We start from the raw sequence: 19,773 nt of genomic DNA, 5'->3' as shown, positions 1-19,773 counted from the left end.
TAGTTTGTTGCCAAGTCTTCTCATTCATCTGCTGATTAAGTTTAACATTGGTTTTGCTAAGAGAAAGAGAAATGTGGGAGGCAAAGGTTTTCCTTTTTTTTTCTTCCTCCCTGAACATGTTTTTTCCTGTCTTTTAAAGCTGAGTCACAAGAGAAAGGAGCACTATAAATTGTCCTATCTAGTTAGTGGCATCACCTGTGTTCTCTGCTCCATTATTATTTCCAGCTGTGCCTCTGGTTTCTTCCATATCTTTTGTAGCTCTTTATTCTTTTGAGTTCCTTGGTCTACTATTTTTTGTGTTGAATGCTTGGTCCTTTCAGAATGTTTTTTCTCACCCTCCGTGTATCACTACTATCTGATGTGTTATCCATTGCCAAAACACGTGGTGTCTGCATCTGCTCTGACAACAGCAGGTTGAATTCAAACAAGATACCATACCCTTATGTGAGCATGAAGGCTGTGATAAATTTGCCACTTGAAATTTCTGCGTGAAATAGCATGAAAAGGAAGTTAGCAGAATGCCATCTCTGCACTGAACATCTTTCACAGCACCAGTAAAATTGCAAACTAGAGTGTTAACTATGTTTAACAAGTAATTAGCTTCTATATGATTACCTGTCTTTAAGGATTAAATGTGCCGTACTTTGAACTGGGAAAAGTTAAAAAAATCCAAAATTGTCTGCTTTCATTTAAGAATTTACACTTGCTTTAACTGTAGTATTTCTGTAATAATTATTACCAAAATTCCACACTTGCAGTTTCAGAAAACAGCACATGCATCAGTATTTCCTGGTATCAGTTCTGTATTAGCAATATATCTCCTGTTTGTGGAGAAAATGTGATACTTGTTCTTGAGTTTGCATGTGTGCTGTTTTTAGTGCCTTAAATTAATATACTGCTAAAAAAATCCTGAGAAAATTAACATGGTTATGCTAATAAGGCATTGATTAAAGCCTCCCACAATTCTATGAAATGATGTTTCTATTGATTCTTATTTGATTACTAACACTTAGGCTAGTTTTCTCTTGGAATTCTGCTTTTTTGGATGTACTAATATCTATACTTTTCTAAGAGCTTGTCTGGACAATGTGGCTATATCACATAATGAAAAAAATATTATAACAAATGTTCATGTATTATGAATGGCATGCAGCCAAATGTTATGTAAATACCTGAGGGCTCAATATACTTTCTGCTGATATTAGGAATATGTATGTATTTAAATTTTTTTTTTAAAGATCTATTTTTCCTCTGTGAACAACTGGTCAGTTAGCAGTTTAAAGCTGCTCTTTCCCCCTTTTGAAAAAAGAACCCCGTGAGAATGAGTCACAGCAAATAGGAAGAAGGAATTTAGTAACCAGACATTGCAAAGATGGTAATATGTTACAAATAGGATCAAACAGTCCTTTTATGTGTTTAGTTTTTAAGATTGTTCTTAAGGTAAGGCCCTCTGGCAAATGGCATCAGTTTTCTTAAGTTGCTCAGTATGAAGACGGTTTCAGGAGGCTTCCCGTATGGAATGCAGCTATTGACTCTTGAATAACATTAGGATAAATGCAATATATGTAAGTCATTTTACCCTATAGCAGATGGGAGCTTAAGTCATTGAGAGAAGATCAATGGAATCATTTAGCTTTTTGTGTAGAAAGACAGTCTGGTCTTTCAGTGTAGAAAGACAGTCTGGTCCAAATCAAGAGAGGAGTCTGCTAAGGATATTTAGGTTTCATTGAAATAAAGCACAGCTCACATCAAAAGAAGATGTGCTATTTCAAATTCATAACAATTGACTATTAGTCTGTTTTTAATATTTTTCTTTGGCATGTAATCCTGTTTAATTAGATTCTACTCTCTCTGTTGTTTTAAGATTCCATAAACTGGAGTCTTATATACCAGCTGCTAAAGCAGGAGTTACTGTCTAAATGATATTCACAATGAGTATTTGGAAGGTTTACAATTATACCCTTGCTAATAAATTGTGCTATTTTCCCCAACAGTTTTAAGTGCTAATCTTCAGAAGGCATTTTAAAATTAGCTAAAATTCTGTCAAGAGATTTACAAAAATTGTTAGCATGAAGATAATTATGTCACAGTCCTTGGACTCCATCTCTGATTGTGTGCATAAATCAGAAAATGTCAGCTGTGTTTTCCCTTAATAATTATCCTTGCAGCAATATATTACAGTTTGGATTACTATTATAGTGTTGCTTTAGGTTTATGAACCACAAGTTCGTTATTTCTGAAGTTTTCTGCTGATGAAATAATTCACATTTCTGTAATAAGTAATATTTGTGTTAACACTTCATGTCTATCAATAAGTGAAAATCAGCGTTCTACACTTTTTTACACAGTCCCCCAAAATAATCAGCTTTTTTGTTACTATTTTGTTAAAGGAGGTCACTTCTATAGTATGGCCAGCATTTTCAAAAGAGCTAGCTGATGTGGTCACCCTTGTAGCATATGTGGATTTTGAAGTTTTAAGGACTTTTTGGACCAATCTTTGGAAATCTTCCTGCTGAATTTGTCCCAGATGTAGGTATTTACAGTAGATTTTGTAGGTCCTCAACAGTTTTGGTAATCTCTTCTGAGAACCTACCTCCTTAAACATAATGAGTTGAAATATCAGAATGAGTTGGTAAATCCTTCAGAATTTGGACCAGGTTGTCTCATTTTAAGGACTCAGAAATTTAGGTACAAATACACTTAATAAATTAAATTTGTCTGGATAAATAGTAGGAAATTGACACAACATACTCTAGGAACCTTTCTCATGGGTTATAAAGAAGAAAATGGGAAAAATGAATTTGTTTTAGCAGTAGTGGTAATAGCAAATCTGAACTGAATAGGTAAGAGCTGTTCTGTCTTTCAATTGCTGTACATTCCTTATGTTTAATACTCAGGAAATTTGACATTAAAAGTGTGAGATTTACTCAGGCTTTCTAAGAAAATTTTCTAAAACCTATGCAGAAGCAATGGATTCTGAGAATTCAACACTCGTTGTACTAACCTTAAAAACCTTTCATAGAAGAGAGATGGTATTTCAAGTAGAGCTTTGAATTTGGCAGTGTATCAACAAGGATAAGAGATCTACTCAACCTCAGTGGTGCAGGCTGCCTTAGAATAGGTCTTACACTGCTGTCAGTACAAAAGATTTTTATTTCTCAACTATCTCAAAATTTGTGTAGAGAAATTATCTGTAATTTTGAAAGTCTTCTGTGAAGTATTTCAGGATAGATTTAAAGTAGCAGGATATGGCTTATTGTGATTCCACTCTTGCTTTGGTGCTTGGAAGATTTATGGTTGATTTCAATGGGAGTGGGGTCATATTTAGCCCTACTGTATCACAGAATGGGCAAGTTTGAGTTATGGTTTTCCAAGACTGACTCTTACTTCTGAGCAGAGCAGAGGCAGCAGTGCTTTTGTCATTTAGGGGCATCCTCAGTGGTGGCACCAGGCAGCAGACTGCTGTGCTAGTCTGGTTTCTGAGCTGCTTCTGCTAGGTTCTTCATTTGACTCAAATGAAGAATTCCTTTTCCAATAAGTCAACAAAGAGGGCTTTTTCATCCAAGACAAAAACATAGGTAAGAAAGCTAAGCCAATCAATGTTAAGAGATGGGTTTTAAAGAGTGTGACTTCACTTTTGCCAGAATATCCCAGGTTTTTATTTAAAACCTTGAGGGTTTCTTTATTTCTATTGCTTGAGCTAGATGGTTTCTTCAGCCAGTGTCAGAGTACTTTGGACTTGTCACTTGAAATATCTGAAAATACAGAATTGTGAATACATAGTCTTTGCTCCCAAAGCTTGCAGTTTATTTTATTAACAGAAATAAATTGTAGCAGGGAAAAGTCATATTTTTGTGATTATGAGAGGAAAAGCTTTTCAACTTGTTCATTAATCTTCCTTCTTCCTCATCTTCATACACTCATTATTCATCTTTCTCATTTCTGGTTATACATTTTACCAGTCTGCTGTGTGTCATGCCACAGATAGTTGTGAATATCCAGTCCACATCTCCATTTTTAACTAGCTATCATGAAGCTTAAGATCTCATATGATAAATAAGCCATTTATTTATAGATAAAATAGAAATACTTACTTCCTGCTCTTGCTTTTTCACTAAAAGAATTCCAAGTATTTATCCTAGAATCCTATAAGAAGCAGTATTTAGACTTATGTGGCTTTTTTCTGTGTAATGGCATTTTGACTTATGATGACCATGTCCCTAATTGCAACTCTGTACTTATTTTTCCTCCCAAACTTCTCAAGGGTGATATTTAATTTAGTATTGTGCAGAACTATAGATCTGCCAACGGCGATAACATATAGACTGCTATATAATTATTGAATCAGAGAGTTAAAACTTCTAGACTGTATCTATACCCACAAAAAAATCACTTGGCAGTGAGCCACCAAAAGCAATTTTTTTCATTGCTTGCGTTTTGATTTTTTTACTTTAGCTGTTGCTCAAAATGAAACACCTTGGACTTGAATTGCTCATTAGACTTAAATGTATTGTGATGTATTATGGGCCAAAATACACTGTCCTGTGCAATGTGCTTATACATATGAATTGTTTGGTAGCATGGATAATAGAATGAACTCAGGTTTTGCTAGTGATTTAATACTTCAGAATGTATTAAACTCACCCTGGTCATGGTCTACTGAAGTTTCCTCATTTTCCAGACATATTCTTCAGAGTATTCTCATGCTTATAATTTCATTTCAAGCCTTTCTCAGAAACTGATACCCTTTCAGATGATCTACAATATTGCATGTGAGCTGACACTCAGACACATGAAGTGCCCTCTATGCACCTGTGACTATGCTTATATTTGGTATTTCAGACACCCTTTTCTCCTTCCTCTGAGATGATCAAGTATGCTTGCATGAGTGGAAAAGCAGTGGGTATGATCAGTAGTTGCCTACTCTCCTAGTCAGGACAAATGCAGTAACTGATGTCATGGTCCTATGATATCATTCTCCTTCATGAGTTTGCTTCTGGCTCCTTCTCAGTCTGCTTCTGAGCTTTTTTAGCTCATTTTCTTCTAGTGACTCTATGGTTTGCTGTCCAACTACTGTACCTTGCATGAGAGCTATTTGGCTGAAAGTAGCTGAGAAAAATACTCTCCAGAAACAATTCTCAGAAGTGGAAGAAGTAAGTTCACAACAATGAACTGTGTGCTCCTCAGATTTTTTGAATCTGCAGTGAGGTGCTAGTGAACAATGGATCTTGGAGCAATATTCCAAATTATATTTCCTCTGGCTTCTATTTTCCTGGAGGATGGGAGGTTTAATTTTGCTTGCACAGATACTTGCATCTTAGTATTGATGAATTGAGAATACTTCATTAATTAGTATTGTTGATTTAGATTTCTTTTATATATTTTAAATGACTAGCCTGCCTGTATGTGCTTGGAGCCGAAGCTCAGTGTATGCTGATCTGATTAATGGAATACTTCATTGTACAGCTTCCATATTTCTTTTGCAATCTCTTTGACTCGTGAAGTGTGATTTTGCTATGCAAAGGACAACTCATTGTAATATAAACAAACAAATTACCAAATCACTTTAACTGTGGGACGAGACTTACTGTGACATGCGTAGTTTTTACAAAGGAGAAAAAAGATGTCAAAATATGTCAAATATGTGTAGCTCTGTTAATTTTTCTGCTCAGAAATGTATTGTTGAAACATTAAAACTTTGTATTAAAAGATCTGTAATCTTATCTAAAAATAATGATAGTTTAAATGTTAATTGGGCAAGATAAAATACGTTGCTAGGTCATTTATAAGAGTCTAATAATTTCCTTTTCAGTAATGCTTTTGTAGCCTCAGATTGAATGTAATTATAAAAATAAGGAATCAATGCAAATAAGAAAAAAACAATAGATAACTCCTATTGTATTTATTATAACTAGTTTTAAGATGTGGTCTTAAAAATGAAGTCACTTATTAAATACTATGAAAGCAATATGACCAAATAATTGTGCCCATAATTTCTTTAAAATTATGGTTACATATAGAGCCTGGCAATCCTGCCTTCGAGTTTGTTAGCAAAAGGAGCTGTTCTGCTTGCAACTGGTTTCTTTTAAACCCATATGGCAAAATTATGCCTCCTTGAGGTAACTTTTGGTATTGGAGAAAGTTGTTGTGTAGAACAGGGGTAACCTAAAAGCCTCCTGTATTGATGAAGCCTCAAGAGAATATAAAAATCTTATGGAAGATGCAGATGATTAGAGAATTCTTGTTCACTGTCATTTCAGACTCACTTTGTACAGACACAAATTACTGCACTTCCCAGCATCTTCTGAATCAATTTTACTGTCTTTGTGGCAGCAGAAGAAAAGCATCAGTGCTCTGAAGTAATGGAACCAGTCACACATTTAGTAATAATTTACAGAATATATCAAAGTTTTACTTCATTTATTGTTACAAAATTGTTGGTTTCATATTGCTTTTATAAATATTGCTTAGCTCTAATCTGGAAGAAACATTGTAGTTGAGGTGTCTGTAAACAATTAAGCTTTTCAATTTCTGTTATGTTTTAAAAATTAAATAGGAATTAAATACAACTAGTTTTTTCCAACAACCCTGCCTGTTTTATTGGGATGTAATTTATAAATTTTATTACAATAATAATAAAAAATGCTCATTTAGGTTTCTGTTCTCCTATTTGTGTGCTATAGTAGCATTGTAGCCTCACAGATAAATGAAAAAAAAAAAGAAGAAAAAGTAAAAATTCTATACATTTCATTATGGAAAATTTATAAGATGATTTCCATGACAACCATATAATAAGATTCATGTTTACTTTAATTCTGAGTTCTCAATGTCTTTTTAATGACTCCCATGTAATTAAAACAGAATGCATAATTTGAGGTAACATAGTATAAATCAGTTTTGTTTGCGTGATGCTGAATACTGTTAATACATGTACAATGAACTGTTTAAGAGCCTTACATGGATATGTCCATTTGTTGCAGAACTGTGAGAAACTGGAAAATAATTTTGATGACATCAAGCACACGACTCTTAGTGAGCGAGGAGCACTTCGAGAAGCAATGAGGTAAGTCTGGGTCACCATAGCAACAGTCACAGATGTGGTAAAGAAAGAGTCATTCTTCATTATTGGGGGAACAAATGAGTTCATTGCCACCATTCAGCTCTATTCTCTAAGGTATTAATTTGTCAGTGGAGAGGCTTCCCTTGAGGCTGTACTTTGGTTTTGAAGCTGCATAAATGTTAAGCCTGACTGCACAGTAAAAAATGTAAATGTTTAATTTGTTATTTAAAATGCTTAAGGGGTGCCTTGCTTTATATTTATACTAAACTGTGAGTGAATGAAAATATTGTTCATCTAAATTCTGTAAGTGTTAAAGCAATTGTACAATGGTGTCTGAACAAACCTGTATTTGCTTTAAATTGAATTTGATTTTTATGTATGTAGTTCCTGTGTACTCTGATTTTATCACCAAAATGATGTGATTTTGGTTTTGATAATGGAATGTAAGAATCTGTCAGGTCCTTTATGTGTTGTAGAGATGTATATTTTTTTTAATATCATATTTTTATGCTTAATACTTATTAGAGGAGGTTAAAATTACGCAGAAGATGAATTTTCTGCCATCCTTACTTGCACTGCAGAGTATCTGGGTACAGGACTCCAAAGTCCTGCCAGATACAGTGCCTGGAAAAGGGAGTGATTGCTATGCAGAAAGGTGGTGGAATCGAAGACAGGTTTTCTAAAGTAACTCACCAAATAATCAGGAAGATGTTATTTATAGTATTATCTGTGAATCAGAAAATTATATAAGCTTCACTTTTAAAGGTTTTGGAATTGGATAGTAAAATGTAATGATGCAAACATAGTGCTTCATCTCATTTGCCTCATCTCAGAGTAACTTCTTACACTTGAACCAGTGCATTAAAAAGTAAAAACAACAATCCCCCTAAGAATCTACTTGATGAAATAAATACACCTATTTGCTTTGACTGTGTCCGTTATCCATTAGAATTTATAGATGTGTGTGAATGACTTGATTTGCCTGAATTACGTTCATGATGCTCGTCTCATGTGCACTGACTGTTTGAAAAGGTATTCTTACCTACAAGTATTCTGAACATTTCAACTACCAGTGCTGCAAATAACTGTAAAAATAATGCCATTCACCTTTCTAATAGTGATTTTTGCTTTATGCTTGTGTTACTTCATATGTTTAGGGTTTTCTCCAATGTGCTTGGTCATCTGCATATGTAAGTCTTGCATTCTAGTGTCAGAAAATGGAAAGTGATTTAAAGTAAAGATGGGGAATTTTTGGCAAATGAAGCTGCCTTTAATATTTCCAACAAATTGGATTTCAGGTTGTTACTGTCCTGTAACAGTGTTCAGGTTTGTGACGTTTTGCAATACATGACTCAGCAGGGATAATATTTAAAAAACTTGGGAGCTGACAGCTCTTCCGTGATCAACATTGAATAGCAAGAGGAGCTTTGGCATTTCAAAGGTCATGTTTCTGTTACAAAGCCTGTTTAGAAGACTCTTGTGATTCTTTGCTGTGCAAAAGCACTTTACTATCTCATAAATTTGTATCCTGGCTATTTCTGCTAGTGTAAAAGCCATTCTGAGAAATAGTTATTGATTGTGAAGAGTGACAGATATTGTGCAGTGCTGGAATTCTCTTAATTGCAGTCAGTATTGTATGGTTGTTTGTTTCCTTAGTTGCTTTTTTATTTTGAGATAAAGAAAATACCTGACTTACTAAATTTATACTGTTGTGTGTTTTTATAACATACTTGAGTGCCACTTGAAAGATGGAAAATGTTAATTTAGAGAGTTGTCTGCATGTAGGTGTACATATTTTTCTAAATGTGTGTGAAAGACACTTGTTGTTTTAGCTTGTACAGTTCTTTCTGCTGTATAGTCACCTCATTTACTGGGTAGCTGCGTTTTTCTGTTTGGATCCCAAGATTATCTGTATGTGTGTAATTCAAATGGTACATTTTTATAGATTGAAGTTCACTTTTCCTTTCCATGACAAGAGGGGACATTGGACCAGGCATGGGAGGACATAGATTTGCTAACCTCAGTATTATGAGGTACCTGCCTCCTTTGGCTAAGGGAGGTTGTGGAGAGGGTTGCATGTTGCACAAAAGCACTAAAATCATGTGGGCATGAAAGCAACAGCAACAAAAAAATCCTAGTTGGATGGCTAAGTGGATATATGTGGATCTCAGATGAGCCTTAAGTTGAGTGGGCAGTCTGCCCAAGTCCTCTCTGATTTCCCAGAGTGGTACTACTGGTCTGCCAGATGAGAAAGACAATGAACACTTTTTCCCAATGCTCCTGTTTGGAACAGGACCTTCCATTTTAACTTCATCTTTGAGAAAAATGGCCAATTTAATATGGGTTTCAGTACACTTCTAGTCTATGAGTATCACTGTGCTCTGCATAAACAAATACTAATATCCAAGAAGGATCTTGTTCTGTTTCCAGCTCTTCAGTATTCAAATTGATGACTACATTAAAATTATCTTTCTTGTTTATATATATAGATGTATGCAAAATAAACTTTTTGAAGGGTTTTGAAATTATCACAAAGCCTACAAACTTTTTCTACTACTTTACACTTATTTTAGATTTTGAATGAGATAATGAGCTGATAGTAGTTTGCCATTATTCAGTATATAAAGAGTGGTATTCTAAGAATTTGATTTACTTGTGATTGCATATAAAATCCATAAAGCATTCAATTCATTTAATGTTTTGCTTATTTTGTTAATGTACTCCAAATGTTTTATTTATTACTATATTTTAATGCAGCTGCAAAGCTGAAGTAAACAATAAAAATCCATTAGTTTTTTTGAATTGGAGCTTATAAATGGACAGACTATTGCTTGCTTACCTTGAATGTGTATATGATAAATTAATTGGGTATTTTATGTAGTAACTTGTCAGAAAAATATAGCTATATACCTATAATGTCAGGTTGCATAAGTAAAAGCACTTTGTTATTTCATTAAACAAAGCTCAATTTGTTTTTAACATATAATCAGTGGGAAAAATCTGGATCCAAATCACCAGTAAAGATGCATCTAGAATTTTAAAGGAGCTTTTAGACTGGTTTTTCTGCTACAAGGAGATAAGTATTTGAGGAGCAGGAAGTGGTGTAGCTGGGTGCTGACACTGGGAGTCTTTTCATAGGTGGTGAAACCAGAATGTGGACTGCTACAGGAGGCATTTCTAGGGAAACTAGTGTAGAGTAGCCTTGAGGAGTCTTTAAATTAAGCAAACAATAATGATACCCACGCCCCCTCAAATTATAAGGTAACTTTAGGGAGAAGTGTGGCAGGAATCCAAACTCAGTTATTAATGTTAAATTAGATATTAATAAATTACTAAGATAAGGTTTAGTGAGTTACTGGGTTTAAAAAGGACAAATTTCAAAAAGCAGCAGAAATCAGCAGGCAGGAATTCCTTTTCCTGCTGAATCTGTTCATTCTGTGTACAGGCATTCATTGTTGTCAGAGAGAATCAGAATTGATGAAATTCGGAGGTTCAAGATGATCTAAACATGTGGTCTCTGCATTTTTTTGATTGCAGACCAGCAAAATATTTTTGAGCATGCATGCCCCATGTTTGTGTGTTTGTACATGTATTGCCACTATTCTAATATTTTATGTGCCTTATAGAACACACCCAAGAATGGAAATTAAAAAAAAAAGACAGATAAAGATGACATAAAGACTACTTAATTAAAAAAAAATCATTTATTAATTGCACAGAAAATATTTTCTTCCCACATTGACATGGTTTGTCTTGTGCATACTCTGCTTTGGAGATTATTGGTCTGGACTGTCTTTCCAGCTCAGAGCAGGGTCAAGTAGAGCAGGTTGCTTAGGGCTGTGTCCATCAAAGTTTTTTTTGCATCTTCCAGGATGGATGTTTCACAGACTGTCTAGGCAAACATTCTCACATTAAACAACAGCAAAACTGAAACAAAAAAAGCTTCCAACACCCTCCCCCCAACCCTGCTTTTTTTTTTTTTTTTAAAAACAGAATTCCACTTCAGCTTGTGCCTGTTGTTTCTTGCCCTTTTGCTGGGGACTGCTCAGAACAATCCTGCTCTGTTGTCTTTATTTCCTCCCATCAGATATTTATACATTTGGTAAGATTCCCCCCTGAGCCTTCTCTGCTCCGGGCTGCATATCCCTAGGTCTGTCAGCCTCTCCTCATATGACAGACACTCCAGCCCCTCAGTCACCTCAGTGCCCCTTTGCAGGGTTCCCTCCTGTACATCCCCCTTTCCCTTGGCCTTGGGGGACCCAGCACAGGACCCAGCACTCCAGATCTGTCTCGCCAGTACTGGGCAGCAGAGAAGACTCTCCACTCTCAACCTACAGGTAATGCTGTACCTGACAGAGCCCTGGATGCTGCTGGCCTTTGCTGCAAGGACTGTCTCATGGTTTGTCTTGTCCTTCAGGACCCCCAGGGCCTTTCCTGCAAAGCTGATTTCCAGCTGGTTGTTTGCAGCCTGTACTGGTACCTGGGGTTGTTCCTCCCTGGGGGCAGGATTTCATGGTGGGTTTGTTTGTTTGTTGGTTTTTGTTTGTATTTTTTTAATGTGGTTTCTGCAGGCTTGTTCCTCCATCCTGTCAACAGCAGCCCAACCCTTTGGAGGTTCACTCAGTAGGTGGTAGATTGATTTTGAATGCTGTATGTATGTTACTATGCGTTCTAGACCCATGTCTAGTGTACATTTCATGATCCTGGTGTCAGACAAATGAAGCCATAGCATTTCAAAGCAAACTTTTTCTGAATCTAGTGTTGCAGTTGCTTACTTACTGACTGAGTTGGTGAGCCACCATGGTGGGTTAAGGCAGTGAGCAATCAGCAAGGCTGGAGAGGTGTTAATACGTAAATGGGTCCTACTCGTAGGTGGATATGGAGATGGTCTGTCTTGTGAACACTGAGTATGTGTGAAAGCTTTGCAAGTCAAAATTAAAGCTGAGTATTTTTGTGTAGTCTTCTTGTTATTAAAGGAAAATCGAAACATATTTATTCATACTTTGAAATGGGAAAGGAAAGTTTGCTTATCTGTTTAAATCAGTATAAAAGATACCAAAGTTCATTTAGAATTTTCTTTTGCATTCATATATTTGCATATGGTTTTAGATAATATGAACAAGGGAGTGAAGTTTCAACTGTGATTTCCAGTTTGCTAGAAACAGTTTCTGTTAATGATGATATTCACTGTTGTCTTGACAACTGTGCAAGCTGGGGTTAGTAATAATCAGGCTTCTTTTAATATGGTCTAGACTCTCAGATGTATTTGACAAATAGTTTCTATGACTGGGCAAAACCCAAGAAAATTGCAGTGTAAGAAGTTCCAAGGTTTCACAAGTATTCATTAGTTTGCATAGTAAAAGCTGGAAATTTAAACATGTAAACAAAACAGGTCTGCAGTGCAAACTACAAAACACGTAGTAGTGAGGAGTGGCTGAGGGAGCTGGGCTTTAGTCTGAAGAAGGAGGAGGCTCAGGGCAGAATTTACCATTCTCTACAACTGCCCTCAAGGAGGGTTTAACAAGATGGGAGTTGGCCTCTTCTCCCAGGCAAACAGAGATAGAGCAAGAGGGCATGGCCTCAAGCTGTGCCAGGGAAGGTTCAGGTTGGACATCAGGAGGAATTTTTTCCCTGAAAGAGTTGTCAAACATTGGAGCAGGCTGCTCAGGGAGGTGGTGGAGTCACCATCCTAGAAATGTTCAAGAAGCAACTGGATGTGGCACTTAGTGCTGTGGTTTAGTTGACAAGGTGGTGTTTGGTCAAAGGTTGGTCTCAATGATCTCAGGGATATTTTCCAAACTTAATGATGCTATGAAAGTAGCCACTAGCCTTGTGTTAGTGTGTTTATTTGGGACTGAGGGAGTAAGTTGAAGTTTCTCTTCTACCTTCTTCTATATTTACATTTATCTCCAGTGCAATCACTTGAATGCTGCTTAGGGCATGCTTTTTGGGGAAAAGCAAGTGACTGATTCTAATGTATTTAACAAAAATGTTGTGCTGCTTCCAAACTGCAACAACACTTTGCATCTTGGGTGACCAGCTCATGTTCCGCTGATATATCTATCTCAGCACCGAGAAACAAACACCCTCTGCCACAGAGGACATATTAATTAGGTAAGCCACTGATTGGATTATTGATTTAGACCCTTATTTAGACTGCATTTGGCTTAGAGATATTCCCTAAAAAGATTAGCTGCAGAGGTGTTCTCAGAGTGAAAACAAAAAATCCCATAAAACTGTGGAGTTGAGGGAATGTTTAACTTACTCTCCTTGGAATTTATTTTCTATATATGCATCTTCAAAATTTTATAAATTTACCATATTATTAATAGCATATGGAGATGAGATGCTGCAAAATGCTAGTGTTTCTAGTTGTGTTTGGTGTTGCATTGAAATGCATGCAGAATGTTAAAGCACTTGAGAACTTTTAATAGTACTTCCATTATAAAAACCCACGTGGCTATAATTTTGAGTGCCATTTTGAAATCAGAACTTCACTATCATTCTTAGTTTACATTACAGATCAAACAGATTGCCAGCATCACTTGCACTGACGAAGCATTAGCCATATGCCTTTGCCGTGCAAGGCTGCCCTGGATAAGGAGAGCTATGACTAACCAAGCTGCTTATGTGCTAGAAGCTGTTTAGTGGCATTAACAAGGCACTGTTAAGCTCTGCCCATGCAATTTTACCGTGCTCTTTGTTGGCTAACTAACTTCTGAGTCACTCACTAGACACCCTTTGAGAGCCTGGGATGAATTGCTCAGATCTGGCCATGATGGAATAATTTTGGTCTATAGACAGATGCTGCAGAGCTGTAACACCAAACATATTTAGGAACCCATGACATTATTGTAAATATTTTTGTGATAATTATTATAACTTGCATTGTCTTTGTCATTTCTATGGAAAGTTAAAGAACTTCATATTTCATTTTGCAACCAAAAAGAAAGTTCTGATATGTGTTAAGACCATTTTTTCAGGTGTCACTGAAAATTTTGTGGAACTAGTGATAATGCTTAACTTTGGCACTAAAAAATGTAACTGAATTGCCTTTTATAAATCAAGAAAATTATAAAGTACCTTGTTTTGGGCTTGATTGTGATAGACTGTTCTGTTGAATATCAGCTTCATAATACTTTCCCCAGAAATTTTAAAACTGAAAAGAATTTCCAAGTTTGTCGGCTGATTGCTGCACATTCCTTGTTCAAAGTATTGTATTTAATTTCTTATTTTTAATTTACGAGTTACATATTTTTTTTGGTCCAGTGATAGGCTGGTTTATTTAGATATTACAGAGGAGGAGATTAAGATAAGTTAGATTGTTTTCCTTTGAATGTTCCTTTAGTCACCTAGCCAGGATAAACTGACAAATACAACTTTCACTGATTATGTTTCTGAATGGCAAATATGAAAGGATATTGATTTTTTTTGCTATTCCAGTTGGCAATGTAGATTTGCAGTTACTTTGCATCAGAGGTTTGAATTATGCCTTGTAGCCTATATAACTTGTACATGGATATAGAACAAAAGCATTGTGAGCAAAATAGCAAAATAAATACAATTTACAGCTTTGGAAACTGCATTATAATTGCTGCTTTTGTTGATATACTGAAATGTGCTTTAGGAAGCATCTTACATGAACATTTTTGATAAAATCTTCTATGTTTCTCATGTGCTCTTTTATATGTATTACTGTATATATATGTATATATGTATGTATATGTATATTTCAGTATACACATATATATATATGTATGTATATATATGTATATGTATATTGAAATATGCTTTGGGTCTGTTCTGAGTATGGTAAATACAATGTTTCTGTATTTGTGTGTAGTATTCCCAAGAAATATTTCAGAGAGGAGAGGAAAAAAAACGACCTACTTTGTGTCACTTCCACTGAGAAGAGCTAGTTTTGGCTTTGAACCATTTAGTTTTATGATTTAAAGAAAAGAATTGGATAACAGTCAAAATTTGGTTTTTGACAACCTGCAGGAGATGTTTTCTGATGTTGGTGGTAAAGAGATTTTGAAAACCACTGTGACAGATGGTTTACCACAAAGACTCCAAAGGTGGCGTGCAGGGGGTGCAGCATCGCACTCTTCAGTGACTAACAGCCACTCGTGCAAACAGAGTAGAAAATTACACTGCAGAATTTGGAGTTCACTCCATGGGTTCCCTCTTTGTTGTTTTGTAAAATGCAAAGTTTGAAAATATTTCTGAAATGTTTTCTTTGCTACCATTAGCGTTCAGGAAAATGTGTTCTGAATTGCCAGAGAGACAATGTATAAAATATGGACTACCAGCCTATACACTTCAAAAAAGGTTTTGGTTCATGAAATATAAATGTAAAAAAAAAAAAGTACAGATATGAGTGAAGAAAATCTTCTGGTGGTTTTTCTGTGAGCCATGGCTTTTTGTAGATTATTGATGCTTGATTTTGTGTTGCAGGGCTTTGGATGGTTTAGGTAGAAGGCTGCATTTTACCATTTTAAACCATAATGAAAGTTGGGGATGTATACAGAAGCTGGGTGTGTTGCAGCTTTGACAAAGAAGTCAGATGTTTTAGTGGAAGATGTTGAAGCTCATGCTGTTTTATTTAGAAATCATTAGTTTAATCTGTAGCCAGTCTACTGAGAGTGCCACATTCCACATGTATTTAACAAAGGCCATTTCCAACAGTTTTGTCTACAGTTAGAAACCAGTCTGTCTTTACAAATGCTGTTTTACGTATATCTGCACTTATTTCTTTTCAGACATTTACTGTAGTTCTCAAAAGCCTGAAAAAAGATTTCCTCCTTTTTTGTTGTCCTTGGAGTTTCTGTTGGAATGGATGTCTTTGAGTAGTACATTCTCTTTGGAGTTCAGGATACAAAGCAAGGCTAAGGGTTTGAGGAAAAAATACAATCTTCATTGAAAATTGCATTATTAGGTAGTGTGTCCTTCCATTGTATGTTGATTGTTGCCAGGTAATCATTATCTTTTCTGATTATGGTGGTGTGCTGATTTGTGTGGGATACAGTTAGCTTTCTTCACAGTAGCTGCTCTGGGGCTGTGTTTTGGGTTTGTGCTGAAAGCAGTGTTGATAACACAAGGATGTTTCAGCTATTGCTGAGCAGCATTTGCACAGAGTCAAGGCCTTTCCTGTTCCTCACCCTACCCCCCAGCAAGGTGGCTGGGAGGGGACACAGCCAGGACAGCTGACCCCAGCTGACCCAGGGGATATCCCAGACAGGTATGGAGATGTATGGGAAGAAGGGTGGGGTGGACATTCAGAGTTATGGTCTTTTGTCTCTTCCCAAGACACTAGACTGCCAGTGCAACATAGCGAATGCGTTACACTTGTTTTGCTTTGCTTGTGTATGCAGCTTTTGCTTTATCTACTCAACTGATTTTGTCTCAGCCCGTGAGGTTTCAATTTTACTGTTCCAATTCGCTTCCTTATTCTATCGGGAGAGTCTGAATGAGTGGCTTGGTGAGGCTTAGTTTCTGGCTGGGGTTAAACCATGACATGTGTTTAGAACCCCTTGGTTATAATGACTGTTATTAACTACTGCTACTTACCTTTTTTGCTGCCTCTCAAGAGCTCCAGTTTTATATTATACCGGCTGTTGCGGTTTTTGGATGTAAGAGCAAACATCCATTTTCCTAGAAATGTTTTGTATGTTGGGGTGAGGGTGTTTCAGAGATTAAACTGTGGGTCCAGCTGTGCCCTAAGATATTTACCTTCCATCAAAATTAATCTGTCTTCCCCTGTAGACTTCTGAATTTAAATCCTGTTTATTTACTCGAGGCTGTTTGGGAAAAGAAGAAAAGATTATCTAAATTTAATGTTCTAATGGAATCAACCTGTTTATTGAAAGCAAGACTGTAAAGTGTATTGGACTTGTTAAGATACACTGGAATCAGTACCATACATTTGACTAACTGGATACGAAATTTAACAGAAACCGTTTCCCATCCTTATTTCTTCAGAACAAAGATACTTTACATAGGAATCTGTTTCATTGGAGCTTGCTGTTGAAAAGTTGATGGGCAGCCATTTAAGCCCTAGACCACTTTGTTTTTCAGGACACCACCCAGAGGTGGTGGTGCTAGTCCAAGTTTCCCTGCTAGTGCCTAAGGCAAGGCTACTAAATCTCAAAGGCATTTCTAGGACTGAGGAAGGTTAGGATCTCAGGCAACAGTTTGTACAGAGAAGCTGCTTACAGAGTGAGACAAACATAAGAGTTGTGGCAGAGAATAAAGGAACAGACTCTTCTGGAGCGACGCCTCCTGCCATCTTGAATGCCCAGGACTGCTTATCTAGGGTGTGCTTTGTAAGGTGCACAGAGTATTGGCAGTGACAAGGTTCTTTGTGGAGCAGACATTTGCAGAAGGCTTCAATTTGTATGTATTAAGTGTATTTAAGTTGTTCAGCATTTAGTTCTGGTTTAGTCCAATACCAAAAATTAAGGCGATTTGTGGTTTGTTGGTTGTTTTGTTGGGTTTCTTTTGTCCCCAGGAAGAAAAAAAAAAAAGGTCTCTTCTATAAAATAAATCCTGACCTGTTCTAAATATCACCATAGAATTGCACCAATTCAAGTGAATTTTAATAGTTGATCTGTGTATGGAATGGAATGGAAATAACTATAAAGTGATTTCCATCAGAATACTTAAAAAGGCTTGATTTATAATCTAATGCCATAACAACACAATAATCTTTTAAAACAAGTAAGTTATTTTAAAATAGTATGACTACTTTTTAAAGTCCTATTTTTAATAGTATTAAATATTTCTACTATTGCCACGTTAAAAATTAGGGATTACTATTACTATATATACTACTTTTTAAATTTAATAAAGTTATTACAGCTGCTATATTTATAAAGACTATTACTTTTATTACTACTATCAAATAGTAGTGTTTAATGGTACTGATCAATGCCCCAAATACTTTTCTTACTGCTATTTTGCCTATTGAAAATTTTTCCACATTTGTGGTCATTAATTAGTATTAACCAAGCATTTCCTTTGTAATTGTTAGTATGACAAATGAAGAAAAACATGTTTAAATTGATATCTGACAGTATTACCAAAAAGACAAGAAAACACTCTTTGAGGAGTGTTTTAAAATAGCAAAAAAAAAAAAAAAACAAAACAAAAAAAAAACAAAAAAACTTTTCTCTTTATCCTACCTGATGTATCTTCCTGATTGAGCAAAAAGTGGTTTTCTAATGAAGAGAAGATGCACTTGAGCACGTGCAGAACAGTTTCTGTTCCCAGGGAGCTACAGTGGCTTGCTTGGCTCATGGCTGGCTGTTACATGTTGGGCTGTGCCTCACAGTATCCACCCCTCAGTCTTCCCATTGCGAATTTGCTTGCATGGCAACTGCTGGTGCTGTTAACCCTCTTCTGTCCTGAAGGGTGTTCCCTTGTGGCTTCTCAGATTAAATATTTAATTGGGCTGGGAATTGTTCTTGTAATTAAAGAACCATACAGAGCTGTTTAAAAATACTTTACCAGGAATGGTTATATATTTAGAAGAGGTTGTGGCTGCACTGAGTGTGTTCCACTGAAGAGAGCTGTGGCAGCATGGCTGAGAACTGCTGGCCGTGTGGCTGCAGTAGCCTACAGAGAAGACGTTTCTTGAGCGCATCTTTCAGCCTGTGCTGAGGTGCAGCTGCACACTGAGCAGCATGTGGCACAGCTTCTCTCTGGGTACCTAGAGGAGCACAAATGGCTCCTGGATGAGTCACACGTTCAGTCACAGCCTGCCTGTCAGGTGCTCGGTGTCACCTCCAGACAGCGGTGCCAGCTGTGCGAGGGCGGCAGGGCAGGGCAGTGCGTGCCGGGCGGGATGCGCTGCTGCCCCAGGCAGGTGAGAGCTCCCGTGCTGTCCCTGCCGTGGCTGGCACAGGGAAGCTTCAGGAACACATTTGCTCAAGCCTACAGGACTAGGTTAGAAGTAAGCTGAAATAAGCACTTTACAGGCAGGGTTGTGTCAGGCTTAATGCCAGCTGTTTTGTTATAGAAACCCTCTGCTTCTGGGCCGCACTGTTCATAGACACAGTCATTTTCAGGTGTCTTCTACAATTAGAGATGTAGCCATTCCAGGCACAAATCCTTCTGCGGGCAGAATCATAGGGAAAGGCTGGTTATCACCTCAGAGGAAAGAGACCCACTCTTCACCCAACTGCAGATGAAATCCCTGATTTTCCTTTTGTACTACAGGAAGGCATTTAATGATCAGGGACTATACAGAATGAATCTTTTCCCCTTTTTCTTAGTTGAAATAGATCTGTTTCAGTAAGTGTAAAACTTAACTCCCTGCTTCTATGATCAATTTTTATTCCTTTATTCTATTTGGGTATATTGGATGAATGAAGACTTTTCCTCTAATTTGGAAAGGTCTGAGTAATCTTTTTGCTATTGGGAGTGTTAACTATTCTTTCTCCTGCTAGTATAACAGTGTCATAACACATAAAATTTATTTTGTTTTAAAACTAAAACTGAAAACAGAGCCTTGAAATGCAATTTCTCTTAATATTTTCTCTTCTATCATACTCATTTAATTCTTGATGTAAAAGAAGAATTCATTGCTTTTGTGCTGGGAGCACGAAGCCACAAGTTGATAATGGTAACTCGATGTTTGTAATATAAAGTGCTGTTCCTGTAGTGTGGTCCAATTACACAATAGTAAAGCAGGGATGTAACACAGCAATGCT

The 19,773-nt window shown here is 36.5% G+C and overlaps 1 protein-coding gene and 1 long non-coding RNA gene across 5 annotated transcripts in view; one reads left to right on the top strand and one right to left on the bottom strand.

Annotated features, from left to right (window-relative positions):
* Nucleotides 1-19,773, top strand: part of DPYD (dihydropyrimidine dehydrogenase) — a 332,297-nt gene that overhangs the window by 38,768 nt on the left and 273,756 nt on the right. For all 3 annotated transcript variants that reach the window (XR_010784063.1, XM_066555445.1, XM_066555446.1), the window contains exon 3: nt 6,981-7,063. Coding sequence is in view for 2 of the 3 variants with exons in the window: in XM_066555445.1 (XP_066411542.1) it covers nt 6,981-7,063 (83 nt within the window). In the remaining variant the exon portion in view is untranslated. The remainder of the gene's footprint in view (nt 1-6,980; nt 7,064-19,773) is intronic.
* Nucleotides 10,750-18,483, bottom strand: LOC136560355 (uncharacterized). Of its 2 annotated transcripts, none has more exons than XR_010784131.1 (3): nt 18,244-18,483; nt 16,793-16,860; nt 10,750-10,952 (listed from the first exon to the last, which is right to left on the bottom strand). It is a non-coding gene; the product is annotated as an uncharacterized lncRNA (long non-coding RNA). The 2 variants fall into 2 exon arrangements; XR_010784132.1 differs by having other exon boundaries at nt 10,750-10,948.

Source organism: Molothrus aeneus, chromosome 9, assembly GCF_037042795.1.
Source record: "Molothrus aeneus isolate 106 chromosome 9, BPBGC_Maene_1.0, whole genome shotgun sequence".
NCBI classification, from domain to species: domain Eukaryota; kingdom Metazoa; phylum Chordata; class Aves; order Passeriformes; family Icteridae; genus Molothrus; species Molothrus aeneus.
This window is presented reverse-complemented; position numbering and strand designations above follow the sequence as displayed.